Raw genomic sequence first — 25204 nt, 5'->3', positions numbered from 1 at the left:
AAACATCTCAAAGCACAGTGACAACAACCACATCTGTGATAATAATGGGACTATTTACTTTGTTTATGAGGATGTTTAACCAATAACAGCCACAAAGGACATTTAAAAAGCAAGGAGGAGACTGCAACAGACAAAAGAGAAAAAACACTGACTTCAAAATGTGCCAAAAACTCAGCAAACGTGGAGTAGCATAAGATTTGGTCGGGTAAGTATATAAAACATCAGAAATTCTGCACTAACATAAATTAAGAGAGCTCAGACGGTCTTCTTGGAAAAACACTAATTACCACTCCATGCATGGAGGAGACAGACTTTGTTGTCTGGATACCTGTTTGCCAATGGAACAAAACTGAGACAGAAGGAATTTAAAGTTTCCCATTTACTTCTTAACGAAGCAAATCTCTCACAAGTGCTTTCCAAATTTCCACTGGCAACTGACCCAGTTAATTCAATGCTCAGTGAGCTGGGGCCCACACGCTGCTTCATCAGCAAGTTTCAGACAAAGCTGAGCATCTGAAAAAGATCAGCTCTGACAAACTCTGGCAAACACTTAAAGCTATGGGAAGACTTTCTAGAAAATTCAGCTTGTGTTTACAAACCAGCAACATCTGACCAGTGAGCTGCACCGATGTTCTCCACTGATATGAAAAATACGCTGACACATCAGGCAGCTATAGGGACTTGATCATTCTTTTCATGGCCTCTGTGTACATCAAAGACTGCATATTAAGATGGACGGAGCAACAGCTACGTGGAAGTGAAGCCAAAATATTTAGGGCTCCCCGGGCTGACTGGCTGCAGAATAGGTCATACAAATGGTGGGTGAGAAGGGTAGGTGGAACAAAACAGCTCCAAGAAGAGGAAAGCTTCAACTTAAGGAACACAATTAGAAGTCTGAATGAATCGGTGCAATTGACAAAATGCAACGTAAGAATAAAAAATTATTAATGAAGAGAAAACACACTTCAAAATACAGAAATGATTCCAAACTCAAAACAATCCTGACACAAAACACGTTTCAAAACCGGGAACTTCAAAAAGCTCCTAGCCTTTTTTTATTTAAAGCTATTTAACCAGGAAAACTTAATTGGTATTAAGAATCAGTGAGTTATAAACACACTAAATAAATGGGTCTGTGTTGAGATTATTCTGACTATGCTTTAAGCACAGCAGAACATAATACAGGAAGAACCAAATACCGTCTCATTCTGCAGGACAATAATCCAAAGTTTTTTCTCCATCATTCACAGTTGACCTTACAAACTGATATTTTATGTCAACATGTTTACATCTCTGCCTGTTTACAGGGCTATCCTCGTAAACCTTAGGTGGTTGTACTGATATACATCACGTCTCTTTAATAGTTGTATAAGATGCAAACACTTCTGTAGTTGTAGATAAGGACACACACTCTGCCTCACAAGTGAAGAACTGAACAATTGGTTGCTTAATAGTTTTCCAAGAAGTTACAGGATTCACTTTCATTTTACTACATGCGTCACTTAGATCAGCAGCCAGGCATGCTTCACTTTCAGCTTGTAGTCTCAGTTTCATTCTCACACTGTCTGTAACACAGCACTCTCATTTGTGCCTTTCAGACCCATGTCTCCCTGTTTTACAGTAGTCCACTGTTCTTCTGTTTCTCTGGGGAACTTTGGGCCCGCAGCAAAGCCGGTTTGCACGAGGATTCTGGTGAGTATACTCTAAATCAGTGACACATCAGATCTGCCTGACCTGGATCTCATTTTCTTCTTAGGAGAAGAAAAACTTAATTGATTCTGATAATTGACATTCACACATTCATACCAATAGAGCTCTACAGTGTGCTTCCAGAATAAAAAACTCTCAGTTTCTCCATGGCAGATTAGAAAATCAGCTATAACATGATAACCATCCAAGGTAGACTTGAACATGAGTGATAAAAATAAAAATTGGCTGATAAAAACAAAAATCACCACTATGAAGCACTAAACACAAACTACATTATTACATTCAGTGCCAGAATGCAAGGTATCACAGGTGAATAGAGTATACCCACTTCTAAATCCTCTGTAGTTTCATCATTCGCCTATAAAAGGCTTGTGTTGTCTTACTCTGCCATTACTTGTGTAGTTCTTGTTGTTTTTATTTATTACAGGGAAGAATACTGGGGTAAGTCAATCACTGGCAGATTCAGGTCTGGGACCTCCTTGTGGGGGGCAGAGTTTTCAGGGAAACATGAGAGTCTGTCCTCACCGAGATTGTTAAAATTAGGTTCACTCATAATAACTAAAATTAAATTTCTTGGAAAAAAATTTCGTGTGTATTTTTCACTGCAATCAGTTACATTTTGTGAATGGGTCCTGGTGGGCCTCAGCTCTTCTTAGATAGGAGTAGGGGAACTCAGTTTCTTCAAAATAGTTGGAATTCAATCAAGAATTATAATGAATATTCAGATTACAAACTATCCCAGCATAAACCATCAAAATGCCATGATATCATATATATCATATGTTGCTGTTAGTGAATGAACAGGCTTATGGCAGTGCACACTGTGCAAGAGTCTTGCAGTTTATTTTCCTAGTTTGGCATGTATGCTAAAACACATTAAAGTGTGTTCTCAGTGGCATACATCGCCATGTCTTGATAATAAAGACATGCTAATTATTTTAAGAGGTTGCTTTTGAGATTTATCTTGATAAGATAGATATTCATTTATTAGTCCCAAAGAGAGCTCGGACACAGTCCCCCACTTCCAGAAATTATGCAGTCGAGATTCCCACGTGTGGGGAATTCACACGGGTCTGCTCTAGGCCTGAGTCAATGGCTGAGCTTCACCATGGGGGAACCAGTGATCATGGTGTCTCCCCCTGCTAGGTAAGTATTACTATTACTACTATTATTACTACTAATAATACTACACAAATCCCTCAGCAGTCAGCACACAATGACTGGGGTGACTTTATATGTTTCAAACAGGGCTGTCAAAAGATAAGATTTTTACTGATAGTGATTAATCATCTCCCTTTCTTTGAAAATTCCACTATTTTGCATTTAAATAGGTGATTCTGTCATTTTAGATTCTTCTACTGTCTTAAACTTGGGGCTATTGACTTCCTGTTTGGATACAGACCTGCTTTTATTGATATAATGAAGACTATTGCATAAACGTATCCATGGAAGAATGAACTTGTCATGGATTGAAAAGGTCATAAGGGGGCAGTAAAAAGGTAAAAATGTGATATGACTTGTCCACTGAGTTTTCTTAGAGTTTTTCAAAGCAAAATGAGACATTAAAGAGCAGTGCTGGACTTACTTTACATCACCATGGCTTAATCAAATTTAAACATTTCAGAGCACCAGCTGTTTGTGAGAGTTCATCACGGTTAATGCAGTGAATCTTGACAGCCCTGGTTTCTAATTCTGAAAGTGTGCCTCGACAAAAGAGAAGACGAGGATATCCAGCAACGCAAGCAGAACCGGCTGCGTTCCTTTTTATGAGCTTGCTTCCCTCATCATATTTATAATAATCCTTAATACCTGAAGCAGCAGAGGCTCAACGTCTATGTGAAAATGCATAAGGCCTATTTCTTGTTGTATTAAATTTATAATAGCAGTCAAGCCATCTATCCATTGCTGGACAGTTTACTTTAAAATATGGGCCATAGATTTCTTCTGCAGGCAATAGAGCACTCAAGACATTGTCAACATTTTTACAGTATCACCACTGCAGTTCAGCTAAATGTAGAATCAATGTCCATGTATGTTTTGAAAGTTTGAACTCTGTCATTACCAATGAATTAAGAGGATCACAATGGATTGTGGGATGCGTAGTTTTTTCACTTTTGGCTAAAAATATTCATACCGGCCTGTTCGTTTACCTTTCTCTGATTTTTTTTAATGCTGTTTTTGTGTCAAATCATGTTTTATAAAGTCACAAGAATTCAGGCAGCAGGTTGACTTGGTTCCTGGATTAGAAATGTTGGTTTAAGAAGGTCAGTGTTGGATTGAATGGGTAAATTCATTCATCAGAACAAGAGCCAGTGCAAAGTGGGCGGTCACTGCTGCTGTCTGAGCATGTACATTTCTGCTTATTTCACTACAACTTTTACTCAAAAGAGTTTAAATGTTGGAAAAGAGACAGAAAAGTAAACAAAACAACAAAATATGAATATTTTTGTAAGTGATTTTGTCCGACGACGCCTCCCCTTCTCCCCCTCAGTAAAGAAAAGCTGCTACAGGCCTGTCTGTCTACGCCCAGGTGGGTTAAAGAGGTTGCTGACTAAAAAGTAGTTGAATAGGAGGAGTGATGCTTTAAATCAGATCAGAATTACTCTTCCATGAATATGATTTGGTTTACACAGTCCTGCATTGAGTCCGGCCCATCAGGTGACCTCAGGAACGCAGAAAAACATCATGAGGCAACGAAAAGATTCGCCCGGTTGCAGGAATACATTGTACTGGCACCCGTCACCTTAACTCTTCCTTAATTCAGTCTCAATAGCAGCAGCAGTCATTTTGGGTTATCAGAAAGTGGTCAGATATTTTAATCTGATGGTCAAGGTCAGATGGTGTGAAGGAGGGGCTAAGGTTTAGAGACACTACAGGCCCTGAACAGGCTTGCTTTGGTATCAGGGGCAGATAAGGAGAGAAATCTAGCATGGAGGACCTTAAAGACTCTGTTTAAGACGTATTAAGAGAAGCAGACTTCAAAGACAGTTCAATGTAATAAGTCTGTGTCTGATTAGCAGTCACAGCAAAGACATTGAATCCTTGATCTTAAGTTGAGAAGCTTTTTTATAAGAGTAAACTTTTCCTAATCCGAGCCATCTTTACCAGGCTTTGGTAATATTATCTGTTGTGAGTTTAAAGGTTGTTTTGTTTTGTTTTCTTCAAATTATTCTACAGTCAAAGAATGACATTTTTAATCTGAATAAACTTTGACCAAGAGATGAAATATCAATTTTTCTTTCTCTTGAAGGTTCAAAATTTAAAAAAAGCAAAGTTTTAGTAAAAGGTCTTCTGCTTCTCATGTCAGGTTTTGATTTTTTCAATAAAAATAGGGAATTTAATATGGGCTCTTACAGAGATTCCTTGTTTTGCCTCAAGTGGACATTAGAGGAACTGCAATGTTTTGCACTGGCTTCATTTGAACACCAGAAGCGGTCGCTTGATAAACCTTTACAGTTGTGGAAGTACACCAGGCAAACAATGGGACTTTTAAAATATAGGCTGAAGCATACCAAACCAAATTTACACAATATGGATATAATTATTATGGCCACACCTGTTAAACACTAAATTCAGGTGTTTCAATCAGACTTGATGCCACAGGTGTATAAAATCATGCCGTCTCCTTTTGCAAACATCTGTGATACAAATGTGTCATTCTGAAGATCTCAGCAGGGTCATTGACCACTAAGGTGCATTATAAGGACCACTACGGTGCATGAAAGTCACCAACGCTCTGCTGATTCTATAGCTGAAGAGTTCTGAACTTCCAGCTTCAGGGAGAAGCTTCGTGAAAGGGTTTCCATGGCAAAGCAGCTGCATTCAAGCTTCACATTACCAAGTCCAGTGACAGGCGTCGGATGGAGTGGTGTAAAGCTCACCGACGCTGGACTGTGGAGCAGTGCAAAAGGTTATGTGGAATGTTTGGCAGTCAGATGGGTGAGTCTGGGTTTGGTGGATGCTGGGAGAATGTTACCTGCCTGACTGCATTGTGCCAACTGTGAAGTCTGGTGGAGGAGGGATAATGGTATGGGCTCGACCCCTTATCTCCAGTGAAGGCCAATCTTAATGCTTCAGCAAACCAGGACATTTGGACAATACTATACTTCCAACTTTGCAGCAACAGTTTGGGAAGGCCTTTTTCCATTCCAACATGACTGTGTGCTCCACTGCAGAGCAAGGGCTGTAAAGACATGGTTTGGTAAGTTCAGTTTGGAAGACTTTGACTGGACTTTACAGAGCCCTGACCTCAACCCCATCAAGCACCTTTGGCATGAAATGGAGCGGAGATTGAGAGCCAGGCCTTCTCGTCTAATATTGGTGCCTGATTTCATAAATGCTCTACAGAAAAAATGGGCAAAAATTCCAAAAACACACCAGAAGGCCATCCAGAAGAGTTGAGGTTGTTGTCCTTATAGTGCATCAAAGTTGGACTAACATACCTAAAGTTGGGGAACAGTTGTCATCAGTGTTAATTTCATTGATTTAATATGACTAAAAAGTTGTCTAAATGTTGAACACAGAACGTCTTTAAAACTGAAAAACAGAAAAATTTTTTCCTCCCTTTTGTCCCCTTCACTGCTCCAGGCTGTAACTTTATCCAGGCGGGCCGACCTGTGTAAACTTGACTCTGTAGTTCACACGTTGACCCCACACTCTCTGGGGTAAGAATTTGCAGGTGAAGAGAGAAACTAAAACCACACAGTCTTGACATTTAATCTGCACTTGTTTTCTCTCAGCACCTCCTGGTCCCTGTCCCCACCCTTGTTTCTCTGATGCTCTGTCCTCCATCGCTACATACCGATGTCTGGGCAAGACCCGACAGGCTTATGTGGCGCTGACTGTGTCAAAGAACCCTCTCTATTGTGAAGCTTAGAGGTGGTAACACAGATAGTGTCTGGTAATTACATCAAAATGTAACCTGGGGTAACATACAGATCCTCGCATACCTCTAAGTCTTTGAACAAAGCATGAGTTAGGTCTGTTTTTGAATATAATAACAAACTGTGACAACAAGACAAGCAATGTAAAGCCTCCAGACATTATCTCCACCTTTAAAAATACCTTTACAAGGTACTCATGTCTGATTTCTCTCCCATTACACAGCACAACAAATGGTTCAGGACATCATGATTTACTGAAAGAACTAACCAAAAGTCTCTTTTAAGAGTCAGTGCCTATTTTCTCTTGAACAAGGCACCCAGACCAATAGTGCTGGTGCAGTTTGGCTGTCAGACAGGAAGTTTTGCCTTTCTCTCACATTAACACTGTTAAAATGAAAAGGAATTAATGAGAACTGAATTATTTCTCTCTGACTTGGTCATGAAATTGCTAACCAATACTGGAAACATATATGTACAGCCAAAATGAAAATGGTTCAGTGAGAAAATCTGTATTTGAATTGGTATAGATGAATAAATGCAAGTTTAGGGGTCATCAACTACATTTGCACAAGGCCCAGCTTTTTCCTAAACATGCACTTTGGTGGCCAAAATTTCAAATAAATAAAATGATTTTTTAAATGTTTGCCAAATTAATCTATTTTTGTTCAAAATTTGTATTTCTTTTGAACATACGCAATTATTAGTCTCTAGCAGTGAGATCACAGTCAGCCACAAGGGGGCGATTGAAATATTTTAGCTGAATATTTCTGTGGCTGTCATGTTGTCCATCACTGGGTTTGATGCTAATATGCTGTGTATTAAAAAATGAAAAACCCATGCAGGAAAACAGCATTTCCAAAACACCTGAAGATTGAAGACAATACAAAACGACGTCAGTTTTTTCAAATCAAGAATGGCCTTATTTATACATGTTTAATTTGCATTCTATTTGCTAGTAACGACTGACAGGTCGGGTTTGAAAAATGGATGGAACTAAAAGTCACACCTGATGAAATAGTTTTGATCTCAGTTGTTTTTGGAGTTTTTTTTAATAGCTGCAGGGCATTTATTTGAAGATAAAAAATGCAACATTTTTTTTCCTCTGCACATGTTCTGAATTTGATAATGTTCTGGGGGCCACATGGGAAGATATGGGGGGCCTGATGTGATGTGTCTGATGTGACTTTTATAAAATTACCATAAACTTGCATGTTGTAGCTGTCAGTATGAGAGTGTCTATGACAATAAAAACTTTGTTAGTTCTAGCTTTCAGTCTTGTGCTTTGATCACTTTTGGTCCTCTTCCTTCAACTCCTGGTTACGTAGACGTTACACCTCATCATCCAGGACTGAGAATACCTGAAAACACAGACATACCTGTGGCTCTACCTTAAGCCTCTCAGTGTATTTGAAACTATTGTGCAACAGGAATTCGACATGAATCGACAAGTATGTTCAACGCACCTGCTACACAAAGAGCAGAATATCATGCTGAATGAAAATGAGACAGGTGTCTCTGTTATGATTGGATTTTGTGATTCTAACTCTTGGGGTAGAAAAAAAAAAACTTAGCATGGGAAAAGCTTGGAGATAAAAAAAAAAAAAAAACACTCAAATGTGGAGCCTGAATCAGGAAAAAATATAAATCAAAGTTAAACATTCAAAGTTAGCCAAGAATATTTTTTTAATTAAGAAATTAAAACCATTATTTAAGTGAAGGCAGGTTCACATAAACTAAAATAAATGCTTTACATTATTTTTATAAATTCTTCGGAAAGGAACTTTGAGCATGATACCATAAAAGTGTTATACTGTACAAAAATGAGAGAAAGTATGTGAAAAAAATACTTAAGTGGAGCAAAATGTCAAAACTAAAGAAACTCAGTGAAGTCAGGTTATTTCTGGGTTGAACAAATATTATTGAAGAAGATTAGAGAGCTTTTTTTTTTTTTTTTTTACAGGTAACTAAAGTCCCTAAAGGACTTAAAAGATAATTGTCTTTTAAGAGAGAAATGGTAAAAATGACTACATTCTATTTGCAACATCTTAGCCTTAACATTACTTTCCCCAAGAATAAATACTTATACCATTAATATGAATCAAGTCAATATTCATTATTATATGTAATGTAAAAATATAAGTTTTAGTACGTTTTATGTTCATTGTCATGGTGTTGACATGTTCAGAAAATCTACATTTTAAGAAGTAATGCACACGTATGAGGATTTAAGAGAATGAGCACCACCTAGTGGTGAAAACTGTCATCAACTGGCATCATATGGTGCAGTACTGTTGTAAACAACACAGCAGGGTGTTCCTCTGTTTGACCTAAGGTGGTACCATTCCACATAGATCCATCCCTTCTTCATTTAATATTTTTGATTCACCATGGCTCAGATCATGCCCTTGGCCTCACTGATGATGCTCCCTGGATCCTTCCTGTCTGCTGCTGATTTAGTCCACCTATTCAGACCGGCACACCAGCTCCCCATCAGCTCAACAGTAGATCCAGTCTAGTTCTTCATCCACTCATCACCAGATCATTGTTTCAACCACTGTGACAGATCAAAGTTAGGGCTTCTTTTTCACTGATTTTTGACAGTTTTAAAGGATTTTTTTCTGAATGTTTTTGCCTTTTGATTACTACCTTCTCTGTGCTTCAGGATTAACAGTCATGCCAGCTGTAAGAAAGCACGTAATTTAAGCTGTAGATTTAAAATTCTAAAAGTAACAAATTAACTCAGAAGTAGTTTTTAATATTTGTTACCAACCAATTTCTGGTATTTTAGTGGTGTTAACCCTTTAACTCCTGAGCCTCTGGACACGTTCTTATTTTAACTATAAATGGCACAGAAAGTGTCTTGTAAGTGCTTTTGCCCATTATTCTAGAGTATTTTAATATCTGGCAGTCGTGTACAATGTACTGCATGTTTAAAAAGTGTTGTTTTTTTAACTGTTTAAATTAAAACTGAGTTTCTGGGCTCTTTTCTTATTTTAACCATAAAAGGCCCAGAAAATGTCCTGTGAGTATGTGCTTTTGTCCATTTTTCCACAATACTTATAACTTTTAATATATGGCAGTTATTTACATATTACTGCATGTTAAGTGTTTTAACAGTTTAAAATGAAGAAACACAAAAAACGGGGGAACTTTATGCTAGAATCTTAGTGAGAAAAGGGGAAATTACAGAAATAACCACATGCTGGCTGTAAAGCACAGCTTCTTAGCTTTCAGAAACTGTTTTAATTTTTTCGATAGCACAAACGGTCATGCAATTATGGTCATGTAAAGTGTGCTTCAACAGTGTGTTGTCGACGACGTGCTAGGAGTAAAAGGGTTAATGAGCAAAGTTTCAGGAGCAGCTTGTCGTGCCTTGGAGCTCAGGCGGTTTCCCTAACCTTCCCCAAACACGTCATCAAATGTTTCTCATCACAGACTCAAAAGAATCATTCAAATACTATCAATAAACAAATGTCAAATTGCATCATGTTGATGTTGTGGTCCTTGCTGATGAAAAGAAGAAAAAAGTCTCATAATAAATAAACATGCTAATGAGCTCAAAGACAGCATGTCTGCTGCTTCATACATGGGTTCTTCCCAGTAGTCGTTCTAGTTAGGAAGGTGCTTCAATGAGGGAAATGACCCAGATGCATTTGAGTGTTAGCCGTGATAAGGGCTGTTTGAATTTTCCAAAAAGGAAAGAAGCTTCACTGCATCCTTTATTATCACCTTTAGCCTGAGATACCCTGGACCATCTGCCATCTGAAAAGACAACCCCCAACCTTAAAGTGACAACCGTTTCGACCGTTCCTAAACAAGCATTGAGCAAGACCATAATCATCATCTTAACTGAATTTAAGGAATACTTTTCATTCTAATGAGTTTTTGATTAATTTAGATAAATGTGAGAGGAAAGGAGGATGAGGGGACTTTTTTGAACAGACCACATGAAAGCTGCAGGATAATTTCTTTGTTGCTCTTGTGAGAAGTTCCACAGTACGTCAGTAAAGCAGCTGCACAAACTCACTTTGGGACATATAAACACTTTCATTACAATCGTCTTGCTCAAACAGACCTTTGTTTATTCTGCTCTACAGTGTTTAAATAGCATTGAGTGAGCTCTGTGCATCTGCCATGTTGTGTGGGATCACTCCTCTTCCCTCATAAACCACCTCAAGTTTTCATGTTTTTAAAATAAAATTATTAAAAATTATGAGGAAAAAAAAATCATTTTTCCCCATTTACCTTTTGGTGTCAAACGATAACAAAACTTTTACTTTGATCAAAGACATTTTGAGATTTCTTCCAAGCTGATACAATGATTAAACTCTGTGAAAATACACGGATTTTGTAAAATTTTTCCCTTTTTAATGTCTTTTTATTTGAGTACATCTTTTTTTGGATACAAAACATCTTTTAAAAATATACTTCTACTACTACACTGTGTAACTGCATGCATAAAATGGCTGCTATATGCTGCATTTAATATGATTTGAAGCAATTTTGTTAATATAAAAGCCAACATGTGTAACAGAACTGAGATGATGCATTGCTGATTATACCCATACATGTCTGTGATGAGACGAGTTCAGGACTCGTGACTGGTCAGGATGACTTCCTCTAACTTCAGCTTGAATACAGAATCGTCTGATGACCAGGTGCAGCCTTGAGTGGGTCTGTATCCAGGTGCTTGTACCACTGACCCTCCCTATTTACCTGCAGAAAAAAAGGTTCTTTACTTAGATTTTTACACATCTATATTTGATATTTGAATACAATGTATAACTTAAAATCCTAAAAACTGCTAATATACTGTTGCAATGATGTTATTTTGTGTTAAGGCATATATCATTAATTATTTTTACATTAAATTAAAAAAATCAATAAATCAGTCACTAAGACAAGCAATAAAAACAAAAAATGAACATGAAAACCAACATTTAACACACTAAAAAAAGTGAGTAAAAGTAAATTAATTTGCACCTTCCATCAACTTTTGAAGTACTAGCACACAAATATCCATTCAGTGTCAATAGTTAAGAAAATACAGACATGAAATACTAAATCTAACAAACTACCACACACTTTCCACTTCTCTATACCTGCTCAAAATTCTTTTTTATTTTTTATTTATTTTTTATTTTTTGGAAAATGCAAACTTTTACCATTTCAAATAATCTTCATTGTTACAGCAGCAATTTCGAACCAATGTTAAGTGCAGGTCTAAACTGTTATATTAATTCTAAACATTTCCATCAAACCTAATATTTACAACATTACAGACTTTACTGGATCCACTGTTGTAGTTTAATAGCTGCAGCAACCAGCATTAAAGTGCATCTCTTCTGGGGAGTGCATGCACACAGCATTTTAGGAAACATATCCTTCAAAATAAAAGCACAGAATAGTCTTTTTACCATAACTTTCCCCTAAGGCACATATTTAGGACAAGAGCTGTGCACCTTGACTCGTCTCAAGATTTGATTCAGTTCCAATTATTAGGTCAACAATTCAATTCGATATCACGATTCATCATGCAGGGTTCTCAATTTTCTATATAACTACACATCTACTTTTGATCAACAGAGGCAAGGTCAGATAAATATTAACTGCAAATGCAATTTTACATTTATTTGGATTGTAAATCAAAAGTTTTATTGTCAACTCATTTAACTAAATGCAGGACCAGCCTGCCAGGTCCTGGGCACCCAGTATACAGTGAGCTGGCCCAGGAAAGTGAGCCAGGTAGGAAGTAAAAGCACAGCTGACCCTTCCCATCCCCTCTCTACTGAGCATGTCAACATCAGACACAAGGTCTTGCCAACAATTCCCAAGAATGCACCAAACAGAATTTGCCACAAAGGAGTCTAACCTGCGCCTTTAAATCGGACTACCATTGTAATGTATGGAAAGCAGCCAGGTTGAAAGGGGAACAGGTTGTCATTTGAATATTTACTGTAGGTCCAGCGGCAGTGAGAAAATACACAAGCAGCATCCAAAATGAGATGCCTCTGCAAAATCATCCACGTCAGCATCAAGATGTATCATGGAAGAGATTTTCTACATCAGTATTTGGGACCCTCTGAAAACAGCTCTGCAACCCACTTTTGGGTCCCGACCACCAGCTGAACACCACTGAACTAAAGGATAATATCTGATGTAAGAAAAGACTAAGTGTTACCTTTATTTTGGAGCTTAGTGCTTTTTAAGAAAGGACAACCAAAGAGAGACAGGAAATATGGGGAGTCAGGAAGACATGCAGTAAATGTGTGCCGAGACAAGTGCGTTGAGGATTAGCCTCGGCACATGTTTGCCTGCTCAACCACCTGAGTTAAACCAGCGCCCAAGTGTTCACCTTTTTAAGTAATAAGCCCAGCCAAACTATGACAGAATCTATTTCTATTCAGCATTTTTATGCTGAGCTTCTGATGTTAGTAAGCATACAGCTACATGTAGTTTTAAAGGGTTTTTTGTCATGTGACTGTGCAAGTTTGTCTTGGCTCTCACCTCCTCACTCTTTGGGTTGATCAGAGCTTTGATTCCCAGAACAGCAAAGCTAATGCAGACACACAGCTGGAGAACAGTCATGATCATCATGGTGATGTCCATACCTACCAGCAAACGCTGCACACCAGAAATAAAAAGAACAGAATTCAGTTTCACTCAGAGGGTGAGCACTTAACTATGGGCTCAAATATGAGTGTTAAGGATTAATTTAGCACAAATGTATGATATGCATCAGCTGAATTTTGAACAGGCACATTTGTCTGTTCAATAAAATGGGCTTTACTACGAGAATTGTCCTTTCTTCTATGAAACAATCAGTAGAATTCAAAATGTTGACTGAACGAGTTTTAGCATGCACACAACATGCACATGTGTACACAGTAAAACAGATCCCACCTCAGTTTGACTCAGGTAAAATCGTGAAGCAATGGCGATTTCACTCAGGTCGATGCTGTACATCACGATACCAACAATGGAAAAGACTGATCCCAGTAAGTTCATCAACACAGCAAGGCTCACCTGAGGACAAACATTATATCACTCAGATAACATCATGTTTTCACAAATTACCAGCAATTATTAACTTCCACAAAGCAGCAGAGCTTAATAGATTTTCTAAGTATCTAACCACCTTTTTAAAATGTTTAAACACTTCTTTCCTTTGTCAGTTTCTTTGCATGCATGTGCACAGGTGTGAACATGTGGTTGTGTATTTATGTACATGGATGTGTAGAAGTTGGTATCTATTGTGTATATGTAAACAAATATCTTGCTTCTTTTTTCATCATTCTAGGATCAAAAGGTTTCTCTTTACTTGCCTTATTATTTTTTTTATTTTGTGCAACCATACTGTGCATCTTTCTATTAGTATTGCCAGACAAAACTCTGCAACACACTGCTGTATTGATATTTTCACCACTCTTAGATCAAGCAAGCACAACATCCAATTATTACATGCCACCTACAGGAAAGTCTGACATGCTAGAAAATTTTGTTTTTATCATGACAAGAAAGCAGAGTTTTAAGAGATTTATCAGACACAAGGGCACTCTAAACAACATAAATTCTACAGTTTTTTTGAGCCCAGTTCAACCGATAATTTTAAAATCATCACAATGATTGTAGAAAGCTTTAATCATAAGAATGTTATTCAACACCAATTTCACACCAATGTATCAAACATTTACTCACCAAGCAAACCGAGGAGAAGCGACCGGCAAGAACAGACATGAGTCCGGACAAAATAAACTGAGGAGAAGAAAAAACAGCGTGCAGTGATGTGATTAAAATTACTGACAATAAAACACAGAACAAAGAAAGGTTACACCCAGAAGCAAACGCAGCAGAGGTAAAAGACCCACCATCTTCTTACTTCTCTCTTTAACTTTTTCCATGCTGATTTTAAAAGCTTTGAGATGCTATGCATCGATATGCAGAATCAGAGAGCACCAGCTACAAGTATGTAAATTAATACCCTGCCAATCAATCAATCAATTCCTTTGTTGCAGCACATCAGCAACATAGTAAGACATTAGAACAAAACTCGAAGACTTGCACATGTGGGGGGCAGCCACAACCCACCCATGCTACACTGCGGCGAAGGAAGGGAGGGGGGTGGGAGCCAATGAAGGCGTTGAGTTGGAGGGGGTGTACGTGTTATATGTGTCTTGTGTGTGCGTATGTGTAAGCCCGTGTACTTCATCTCCACTCAGTCCCACCCATTGGCTCTGCCGTCTGATAACAGGTGATGAAGACACGGCCGCTGCCGTGGAGACGACCTCGGAGAGTTCTGATCCAGAAACAAAGTTCACAGGAGTAGGGGGTGGGGATGGGGCCGGAGCATCTTGTCCGCATAACAACCAAGCGAGTGGAGAGACAACCGGCCTTGGGAAGGCTGGTTATCTCAGGGAGCCAATGAAGATAAGTGTTTTGGGTCAGGCCAACACTGCAATTTTCCGCCTGCCTTTGAGTCTTTCTGAGTCTCCCGGTGGCTTTACCTCAAATATGTCTGAATTCGGTGGCCCATTTCAGCTGAGCCGAGCTGACAACTTCTCCAAGTTGGCATCCATCTTGCGAAGGAGTTCAAAAATCGCATCCTGTTTGCGATTGAGCTCGCATATCGCTTGAGTCTGAGTGTTGACAGCCAAGGCTCAGTTACAACGTCCTGTTCTGTGTTTACATAAGTAAGTCTAGGGATCTTTACTGATGCACATGGGTCATAATTTTGCATGAGTAACAACTGAACTGGCTATTTACTAACAACTATGTGATGTTGTCATGGCACACTTTATAAATCAATGATATGATGCGATTCACTACAACACATATTTGAATTAGCATTTTTATGATATATTCATTTCCAGTAGAGGAGATATTAGTCAATCATTTCTGTGTTGCTTTCTATTTTGTATCTGTTTTTTGTTCATGTTTAACCTCATAAGACCCTGCATTTTTATATGAGGACATTACATGTTGGCTTTCTAACAGTGTAGTGTTAATTTCTGCAATTAGTATTTTTAAGATAATTATCAGGAATGCCCTTTGAAGGTAAGTTATTGCTTAATATGTTGGGAGAATCTGTTATGAAAATTTTAAGGCAGTTTTCTGGGGAATTTGCATAGAAATATTCAAGTATTTTTATGGACACTTTTTTGTATTACGGTATTTCATTTGAAGTTTTGGGGAAAATATGCTTTCAATTTTTTAGGCATTTTAATTGGAATTTGGGAAATTTATTTCAATTTTTTGGGGAATTTGATTGGTAATTTGGGTTGGGGTATACTTTAAAACTTTCAGGAATTTTGTGGAAATTTGTTTTTGGGTCAGAGGGAATTTTCCACTCCATTTAATGGGCTTTTGAGGAATGTATTCAGAATGTTTTTGGAATTTGATATGAAATTTGAGGGGGAAGTTACTTGAAATTTTTCAATATTTACATGGAATTTCTGGAGAAAAAGTAATTGGAATATTTAGTCTTTGTTATAAAGTGTCGCTATTACATTCATGGAATATTTTAGGAAATTCTGGGGTACTTTTTACGAGATACTTTAAAAATATGTTCAAGAATTTTCACCAAAATTTTTGGCAATTGCTTTGAATTTTTAAGGGAATTGTGTGAGTTTTGAAAAAGAAAATTCCAAGAAATGTAGAACTTTTTGTTAAAATGTTGTTTATCCTTGGTCTGAACAAGTCTTCTTAGTCCATTATCAAAATAACAAGAAAAATAAATTCACCACACCTCTCTCAATGACTGACACCATTTTTTACTGAGGGCCCTGATAACTGACCAACGTATAGACACACAGTCAAAATATCTTTTCTAAACCTATCCAGTGCTGTATTTTCTGCAGAAACAGGACCTTCAGGAGATTTGTGGGGGTCACTTTTGGTAAAAACTAATTCCTGTTCATGGACTAGGCTGAGCTTTTAAACTTATTGAGCCCTACTTATCCCAGATAAGTGGAAGAAACTAAAAATACATTCTAAACAAAAGCTCAGGCCCCATAGGCTAACACACCACAACCTGTTGCAGGTATTTCTAAATAACACTAGATAGTTCAGCTGTAAGCTGGACTACTGTCAGTTAGAAGTAATAAATGAGGGACAGCTAGAATTAAAAACACAGGACTTTATGTTGCCTTTTCTGATGAACCAAGCCCAAACCAAATCATGACCCAAAATCAAGGTACAAACTGAACTGTGACCTCTGTGAACCGTTACAACCCTAGCATGACTGGGTGTTGATGTTTATCAGGAGATAAACAGATTCTGCTATTTGTATTGAAACATCTCTGAGACTATGCCAGGACATTCTCAATGGTCAAGAGTACGTGTGAGAATAAACAGATATGTTCTTACCACACCACCCAGCCAGTAAGCAACTCCTAGATGAGCAAAATCCTCAGGATGTCGACTTGTTCGTCCTGGCCCGAGCCCAATGCTAAACAAGCCCACCATGATCTGTATCACCTGTAAAGATATTAAACATAAATACCACCGCTTTAATGCTACATAAACCAGTATAGGTCAACTTTCCTTACCCCGAGGGCTACAGCAACGCTGGTCTCCATCATCCCTCTGTAAACCAAGCAGCACGTGGGATTGTAGCAGAGAGCTTTGAGGATCTGACACACCGGGGGAAGCATGCTGTTTTTGTCTACAGCCACAGTGATCACAGTCACTTCTTTGTCTTTGACCATCTTGACGGACATGGCTCACACCTGAAACAGGACACACAGAGACAGCGGGGTAAGAACCATGGAGACACTGCAGCCTTACAACAACCGAGTGATACATAGTATATCATAGTGGTCTACATAATGGGAGAACACAAGTTAAAGGAAAATTCAAGATCAACCTTTGAAGTCTGACTTTTGCAATATTTAATTTCATTCTAAGGGAACTTTATTTATTTGCTTTAACTATTTATTTTGCATTTAGTCCATATTATTTATTTTCTTATTTGTTAACTCAGTCTATTTTATCATTGTTAAATTTCTCTTGGTGTTTTGTTGTGGTAATATAGTTAATTTCTATTAATACGAACACTGGATTTTGGGTTTTAATTAGGGCTGAAAGATTTTGGAAAATAATGTAATTGCGATTTTTTCCCCCAGTATTGCAATTGCGATTTGTTATGCGATTATCCCTCAACTTTCTTTATTCTAAACAAGGGCTGAAATATTCTTTAAAAATATTTTGTTCTGATGATTTTTACCAGTATTGCCAACTGGATATGAATTGTTGTATTGGAGGTTTTTTTTTTTTGCATTCTCATATTTAATGAGAAAAAAATACAAAAATTAAGAAGGTAGGATTTTTTGTTGACTATTCTAAAAAAAAAGATGGCACTTGAATGATTGCATAAGTCATGCATAACATCTCTGCAGCAAAAAAAAGTTTAAAACTGGTATTTTAGCACAAATTTCAGGTCGAAGAAATATTGCACCTTTTGCAATTTGAAAATTGCAGCAAGCCATATTGTGATTTAATCTAATTTTTGATTAATTACCCAGCCCTAGTTTAAATAATCTATTTTGTTTTGAATAACTTTTATTCTACTGGGTTATATTTCAACTGAATAAATGTAATTTTAACTAATGCCATTTTATTTTATGGTTTCCTCTGGTTTATATTGTCTTTAAATTATTACTGTCCTTTAGTTCTTGAATTATCTATCAAATTTTAACATTTTAACTCCATCTGATGTGTCAGTCTTCGTCCTTGCTGTGCATAAATAGTACAGATGGGGGTTATTAATTGTTTTAATCGCCTTTCTTGTATGAAAAACAGCGTGTGCAACATTTTTAGTATGAAAAGTGCTATATTAATGAAGTGTGATTGAATCCCAACAGAAGCAAACAGAGAAAAAAAAATAAGACAATGAGCATAAATAGATAAATATTTGAACCGGAAACTGATGTGAATCATCTCCTAAAATGAGACTCCATCCGGTCTGGTAATAACAATCCTTATGACATTGTTTGTATTATTACAGGTAGGTATAGGCTGAGGCTTTTCAAAAGTAAAGACACAAAGCAACGTAAAGTGATTAAACAGCTCCAGAGGATTAAGAAGACTAAAACCATAAACACAAAACGACCACATAGAGGTCCAAAGCAACTTAAAAGAAACGAAACAAACAGGGAAAAAAACGAGCAAAAGAACCTCAGAAACTTAGTTACCAGATAAAAGACGTCGAAAATAGCACTTAGAAAAACGAAATCACATGAAACCTACCTATTTAAAAGAAGTCGACAGTCAGGTAAGAACCAAGTTTAAGCTTTAGGGCAAGGCAGCAGCAGCAGGAATGTAACAAACGTCAGTGCGATATTGATGACGCATTTACGCACAACTATATCATTAACCCGTTATTTGCCAAACATTTTCTAACATGTAGAAGGGGCCTAGGCATGTTGTAACCTGTCCACACAACACGGAAAAATATATTTTGATTAACAACACGTTAACTTTATCTCCATCTTTCCCTACAACTTTTTATGACCCCAGAACCATTGACTTTATCAAAAATTATTACTTAAACTTACTTAAACTTATCATTAGAGAAATGTCCATATTCACTGATAACTCGTTGAAGACGCTGTCTTACGAAAACGCTCACAATATTGTACTTCAGGTGGATTTTCCACATAAGCTTACTGTTGATGGATGAGGAGTTTGCAGCGGCAAAAAACTAAAGTTACTTCCTGTCGTTTGTTTCAGAAGACTACTTCAAAATAAAAGCCTCAGGAAGTCTACTTCAGAAGTGACAAACACACTAAAAACGTTACTTAGAGCTTTCGTAAGTTTTATTTAAATCTGGATAATAAATGGTATTTTACACTGACGCCTCCCTCCTATGACAAGCATGATATGATATTTTTTCTTAATTGTTGTATGTAACGCTTAAAGCCGCTGCCATGGCTACGCATAATTATATCACACAAGAGGTACCGAATCATCTCTGCTCTACCTCAGTCACTAACACTCGGCCATAGGCTGACTGCTACAGAAGATCACAATAACATTATCAGTGTGCAACATGTCAGCCTCAAATCTGATCTTGCTTCATTTCAACAGGCTGCATCTGTATGAATAAGGACTCTCATGCGCTTAAGCCTCTCCACAAGGTGGAGGTCGGTTGCGCTCAGAAAGGATCAGTGATGTACTAAAGGTGGATTCTATCTCACAGGGACATCTAAAGGAGGAACTGGAACACACGAGTCACTTTAATGCAGTTAAATCAGGTGCAGACGTCTGACGTTATGACGCGCACTGCGTCCCCAACACAAGACTGACTCTGTATAGACTCTATTGTTCTTAAAACGTTTCTAACAGAAACCGACGTGGACTTCATACCCGCTGAATTTTTTGCACCTGTGTTCTTATGAGGGCATAAGAATGCATGGCAGTGTACAAACATAGAAGGCACTCGAGGAGAATTAAGATGTTAGTAATGTTCAGAGTAAACTGCAAAAAACAATCATAGTACTTTGCATAATTTGATAGTTCTAAAGCGGATGTAGTGCAGCTTTTTTACATCAAAAGAGGAAGACTTAATCATATTTTTAGCACCAAAGTAGATATTAAACACGCTACAAACGCAAATTCATGAACTCACTGGTTTAGATTCTCAGACATGAGAAGCTCTATAAAAAGGATATTTACAAGAGCAAAAAAATTGTTAAATCGGCCGGGGGTAGGTTCAAAGTACGATTTCAAATTATCCATATTATGTAACTGGTGCTTTAAAATGATAGAAAACCATTCAAACACATTTATACCTGCTGATGCATACCTGTGAGTGAAGATAGGTTTTCAGGTATGAGTTTAGAATAAAACTCTAGGGAGGCTCAGCTCATAAAGACGATTTAACGTCTTTGCAAGTATTCAGTAGCCCATACCCACCAAAAAACGTGTCACTGAACAACATGTAATATTTTCCAGTGTAGGATACTGTGTTAAAGTAACAATAAAACTAGGTAACACAAAATACATTTATTGCATTTTACATGTGATCATCATAAAGCTGTCATCAATACTATCAAAATAAAACTAGGATGACATTTTGTACCTGCAGTTCAGTATATAAGAAACTAACTTATTTTTGGACATTTTTGCTGAAAATATTATTAAACTATTTTCTCATTAAGTTTTGAAAGCAGGACTTTCACTGTGATGCTTTATGTGAAGGATACTTTTGGACCTATGACTGGGTACATTGACTTTTTTGCATGGTTGAGCTAATATCTAATATTTTCTTATGAAGTGCTTTTTTATGTGATAGCTGGAAAATTAAGATTTTTATAATACAATTGTTAGATATTAAAAGTCTGATTTTAGGGTGGCTTAACCCATAAAAAGGGCCGTAAATGGTCTATCGTTTTCATTTTTAATAAGTGTCAAACATAGAACTCCTACACATGCGCAAATGTATATATGTATATTCATAATTCAAGCTTTTCAGCAAAGATAAATCACTGCACGTTTTAATTATGTCGTTCTTCATCTAGCACATCTGAGTGGTGATGAGTAAAAAATTAACGTTACCCTCACATATCAGCACTCTAATGTTTTTAGATTAATGTTATTTATGAACAAAGGTAGACTGATAAGAAAACGTAAGGTTTTAAGAGCAGTTTTACTGTAAAGAACTGCTGATAAATGTGGCCTATTGTTGTTGCTGGTTGCGCGGGAAAAGTCCACACCTGAGCACAAACACGCGCCAAACTTTTCCCTGCCCTCTAATCACCCGGCAAACTGGTAAACTTTGTCATTATCTCTCTTTCAGTCCCCGTTTTAGTAAAAAGAACAGAGTTAGAAAACTCAGAGCAACATTCTCTCATATTTCCCAAAAGTTCATCTCATTTTCGCCTCCTGGGCGTGCACACCATAACCCACCTGCCATGTCCCCTCTGCAGGTGAAACTGAAGAACCCGAGGCGGTGCATTTCCGCGTTGTAAATAGACGGGAAGGCGCGAAATGACGACTTCCTGGGTTGAAAAAAAGCCGCTCCTTTTGTTTGTCTCATGTTTTCTCCATGATTATGACTTTAATTTTGACTTAGCATGATCGTTAAAATGTGTAAAATGTTGACGAAGAGGGTGTTCGGAGTTTAAAAGGTTTAACAGCGCTGTAATGATAAGAAAATAGCTTTTTGTGGAAAAATATGTGATTAAACGTCCAGTGGGCGGGGCTACAGGTTATAAAAGGAGGAGGCCTGAGTCCGCTCATTCAGTCTGGAGCACGCAGCGCTGCAGGTATGAGGTGGTTTTGTGCATCCACCTACTTCGATTGTTTGGTTGTTATAGAAGTCCTGTTTGTTTGTTATTGGTTCAGAAATTTTCCCTGTTTTATGCTAGTAAAGTGAGGCCTGAAATGTTAGGACTTAATTTCCATTTATGTTGGAAGATTTTAAGCTTTTTGGGTTTCAGTTTTAGGAACAAGGATGCCACCTGGTGGCATTGTGAACTCACAGCATCCAGTTAATAGAGGGAAAGAAGCACTTAGTGCACAATAACTTGTTTCAGTTGCAAATCTCTTCATTAAAAGCAACAATGCTGCGTGTCTACTCATTTAGTACAGCTTATTAATGCACCCATTATCAGACCTTTTTGTTTAGTTCACTCTGCAACAGAAATTATACAGCTATTGGTTAAAAGCAGCATGCTGTTCCTATTTAGCAGATATTTGTGAGGCACAAGCAGCAGTCAGATTCTCCACTCATTTGGCAATGATTCTCAAGATTAAAGAAATACGTGTAGATATTCTTAAACATACGTTAAAATCAATCTCCTTACTCATACCCCTGCATTGTTTAGACTACAGGTGCTTAAGCTGGTTGACAAATGAGCCAAATTGTAAAAAAAAAAAAAAAACCTTTGCAAAAGCCTTACATTTATATACTATATTATTATTTTATTATTATAATACACAATATTATATCTATTTTTACATGTAGGAGTAAGAGTTTTATCCCCATTGTGAACTGTTTCGTTCATTTTACAAAAAAGCATTTTCCTGTGTTATTTTCAATTTGCATATTTGTTAAAACACCAGCTAATCTACATGCAACAATTTAAAAATTAGTTCATTATAGTTAATATTAAAGATAAAGCTAAAAATAATTAAATTCAGCGATGAGCTGCTTCACATGAATGACAGATTAAAAAAAACAATCATAATGCATTTTATAACCAAATATCATTATTGCATTACAGATTTATTGTATGAATTAAAAATGAATAAATTTAAGTGTGTCTCACAGATTGACAAAAAATAGGATATGATTGGCAAAAATGTCATGTTTTGAGAAAAAAAACCTGTTCCACACAAAACTGCTAGTTGAGACCTCAACCTACACAAGTGTACAAAGTCAAACTTTGGACCCGTTTTCTCCTTTTTCTCAAGAATCACTGATATTTATCCTGCATGCTCTTTCTTGTGCACATCCAGTGGAAATATACAGACAAAAAGGTTGGCATTTAAATTTCACAAAGCCTACTGTATAGGTGTGGGAAATACACTGAGTGATGTGACTTGCAATAGGTAATTTCTGAGGTCAAAATGTCCTTTTTAAGCTTTTTTAGGGTGAATTATTTTTCAAGTAAAACTTTAAAGACCAATACCTTCAGTATCACCGGTTTAGACTCTGAGGCATCACATACAAGTACCACAATTGAAGTATCCAAGGCCATGTAATGTTTTGTGGAGATTTGACATAGACTTTATTAAGGGGATTTTTTTTTACCCAATTACTTTTACTCCTTACTTTTTAAAAATTTGATGACTTAACTGAAGGATATTTTTAAATCATTGAGGTGAAGTTTACATTTTTATACTGGAGGAAATCTGCAGACCTCATACCAATGGGCTAGTTCTATTAAAATATGATAGGGCTGGGTATAACTATACCATGGGCCGGATTTGGCCCCCTGGCCTTGAGTTTGACACCCCTTCTTTAGCCTAAGAGTAAACAGATTTTGTATTTAAAGTTTCTGTGTGTAACACTTCCCAAACAGTGGTGGCATCTGAGAGCTGCGTTCTGCAGCCAGACTGTCTTAAAAAATGTGTGGGTCATTCTAAAGAAACATCTTGTTTCTGTCTCTGGCCTTTACTGAAACATTTCATTAAAAAATAATAACTTTTAAATATTCTAACATAAAACAATGTTATCTGAACAACCTTCCTGAATGAATCATGAAACACGGGGTGTGATGTTAAGCTGTCCGTTGTGCCAATAGGTGGAATGCACTTACCTGAGGGTTTCCTTGATGTTAAGGGTGATTGGGAGTCCTCCTGGTGGTTCCTTGATGTTAAGAGCATCATTGGAGGTGCATCTCAGATATGGACAGATGTAAATTTGTGACACATCATCAGTAGTGTAATTTTCAATAGATCGAAGTAAAACCAGTGGCAAAAATATTGTGCAGGTCATCTTTAATCCAGTAAGTTGTGTAGTAATGTTGAATCGGTTAACATGTTTCAAAAAAGAAACTTTTTTGACATTTCACAACCCTAAATGTTCATGTTTCTGTAGAATGACCCTAATATAAGTCAGGTACAGAATAGGTACAGAAGCCTGAAGCAGACATCTTTTCATTTTATTTTACTATTTTAGAGTGATAACAAGATGCATTTTTTTCTCAACATCTCTGTTCATTTATCCTGTTTGCTGGGATGTAGAACCTGTTCTTTCCATGATAATGTGTTAATGTGTTATCTCTAGAAAAATAACAAAATTGATATGAAATCATGGGAAATGGAGGAAAATAAAATGTGTGCCAAGTATGTCCTCCCAGGGCTTCTGTAGCACCGTCTTTTTAAACATGCTTGTTTTGACCTCTTTCTTCAGTCGTTTGGTGTTCATTCCAAACTGCTTCATTCTTATTAAACATGTTGGACTAGACCAATAGAGAACTGATCTAAACTCAGGACCCACCACTAATGAGAAATGATTGCTAAACCACTTAATCACTTAAATGTATTACATAAAAATGTCAGAGTTTGGACCTTGGCTAGGACAACACCTGATGAACGAAGAGACAGTGCAGCAAACATGAAAGCTCATAACTGCAGGGGGACATGTCTCTATTTTCTCTTCTCAAATGATTTGATGAAAATTTTGGTTGTTATTGAGACAACTCAAGAAATTCATACTTTATCATGGGACAATCTACCGTATTATCCAGAGATAATGAGTATAAGCAGAGATCTCGAGAACACCATTTTTTTATTCGGATACACATTCGCAACCCATTCAAATGAGCTCACTGACCATTTTTTGGGTCCAGAACCACCAGGTGAGAACCACTGGTTTAGATAATTGTTTGACTATTTAGAGCAGTGCTGCAGCCCCCTTCCCCTTTCTCTCCCCTCATACTGAAAGTTCAGTTCAAACATGTCTGTTCTGTGGGGTTTAACCATGGAACAAATTAGTTCAAAACTGCACTAGCAATCGCATCTGACCAGACTGAACTAAAAAGAATTCTCTTCCTAACATGGTTTTTAGTGCTTTGCACAGAGCTGTAATGCACAAGACACATAAGCACATGCTGCAACGTTCACAATAGATGGAAACTATATGCAATGGACTTTGTTGTGTT

The 25204-nt window shown here is 37.3% G+C and overlaps 1 protein-coding gene and 1 non-coding gene across 3 annotated transcripts; both read right to left on the bottom strand.

Annotated features, from left to right (window-relative positions):
• Window positions 1-2703: 2703 nt before the first annotated feature.
• Window positions 2704-2864, bottom strand: LOC121514339. Its single transcript, XR_005992282.1, has one exon. It is a non-coding gene; the product is annotated as a U1 spliceosomal RNA (small nuclear RNA).
• An 8075-nt stretch (window positions 2865-10939) lies between these two features.
• On the bottom strand, window positions 10940-21565 carry LOC121513153 (membrane-spanning 4-domains subfamily A member 4A-like). Of its 2 annotated transcripts, none has more exons than XM_041792709.1 (7): window positions 21501-21565; window positions 17141-17320; window positions 16959-17069; window positions 14292-14348; window positions 13497-13619; window positions 13101-13217; window positions 10940-11309 (listed from the first exon to the last, which is right to left on the bottom strand). In XM_041792709.1, exons 2-7 carry the CDS (start codon window positions 17309-17311, stop codon window positions 11220-11222), a joined length of 669 nt encoding a protein of 222 aa, XP_041648643.1. In that variant the 5' UTR covers window positions 17312-17320; window positions 21501-21565; the 3' UTR covers window positions 10940-11219. The 2 variants fall into 2 exon arrangements, with proteins under 2 accessions (XP_041648643.1, XP_041648642.1); XM_041792708.1 differs by lacking the exon at window positions 21501-21565 and adding an exon at window positions 18840-18975.
• Window positions 21566-25204: the final 3639 nt, after the last annotated feature.

Source organism: Cheilinus undulatus, linkage group 8 (genome assembly GCF_018320785.1).
Source record: "Cheilinus undulatus linkage group 8, ASM1832078v1, whole genome shotgun sequence".
Classification (NCBI taxonomy): Eukaryota; Metazoa; Chordata; class Actinopteri; order Labriformes; family Labridae; genus Cheilinus; species Cheilinus undulatus.
This window is presented reverse-complemented; position numbering and strand designations above follow the sequence as displayed.

What these genes read in the sequence shown, in the direction of transcription:
- LOC121513153 (XM_041792709.1), bottom strand. Translation starts at nt 17,311, where the DNA reads ATGTCCGTCAAGATGGTCAAAGACAAAGAAGTGACTGTGATCACTGTG. An exon ending in GCGTTGCTGTAGCCCTCGGG is followed by an intron (nt 17,070 to 17,140) that starts GTAAGGAAAGTT and finishes ATATCTTTACAG; the next exon opens with GTGATACAGATCATGGTGGG. An exon ending in TTTACCTGAGTCAAACTGAG is followed by an intron (nt 13,218 to 13,496) that starts GTGGGATCTGTT and finishes TCTGGTGTGCAG; the next exon opens with CGTTTGCTGGTAGGTATGGA.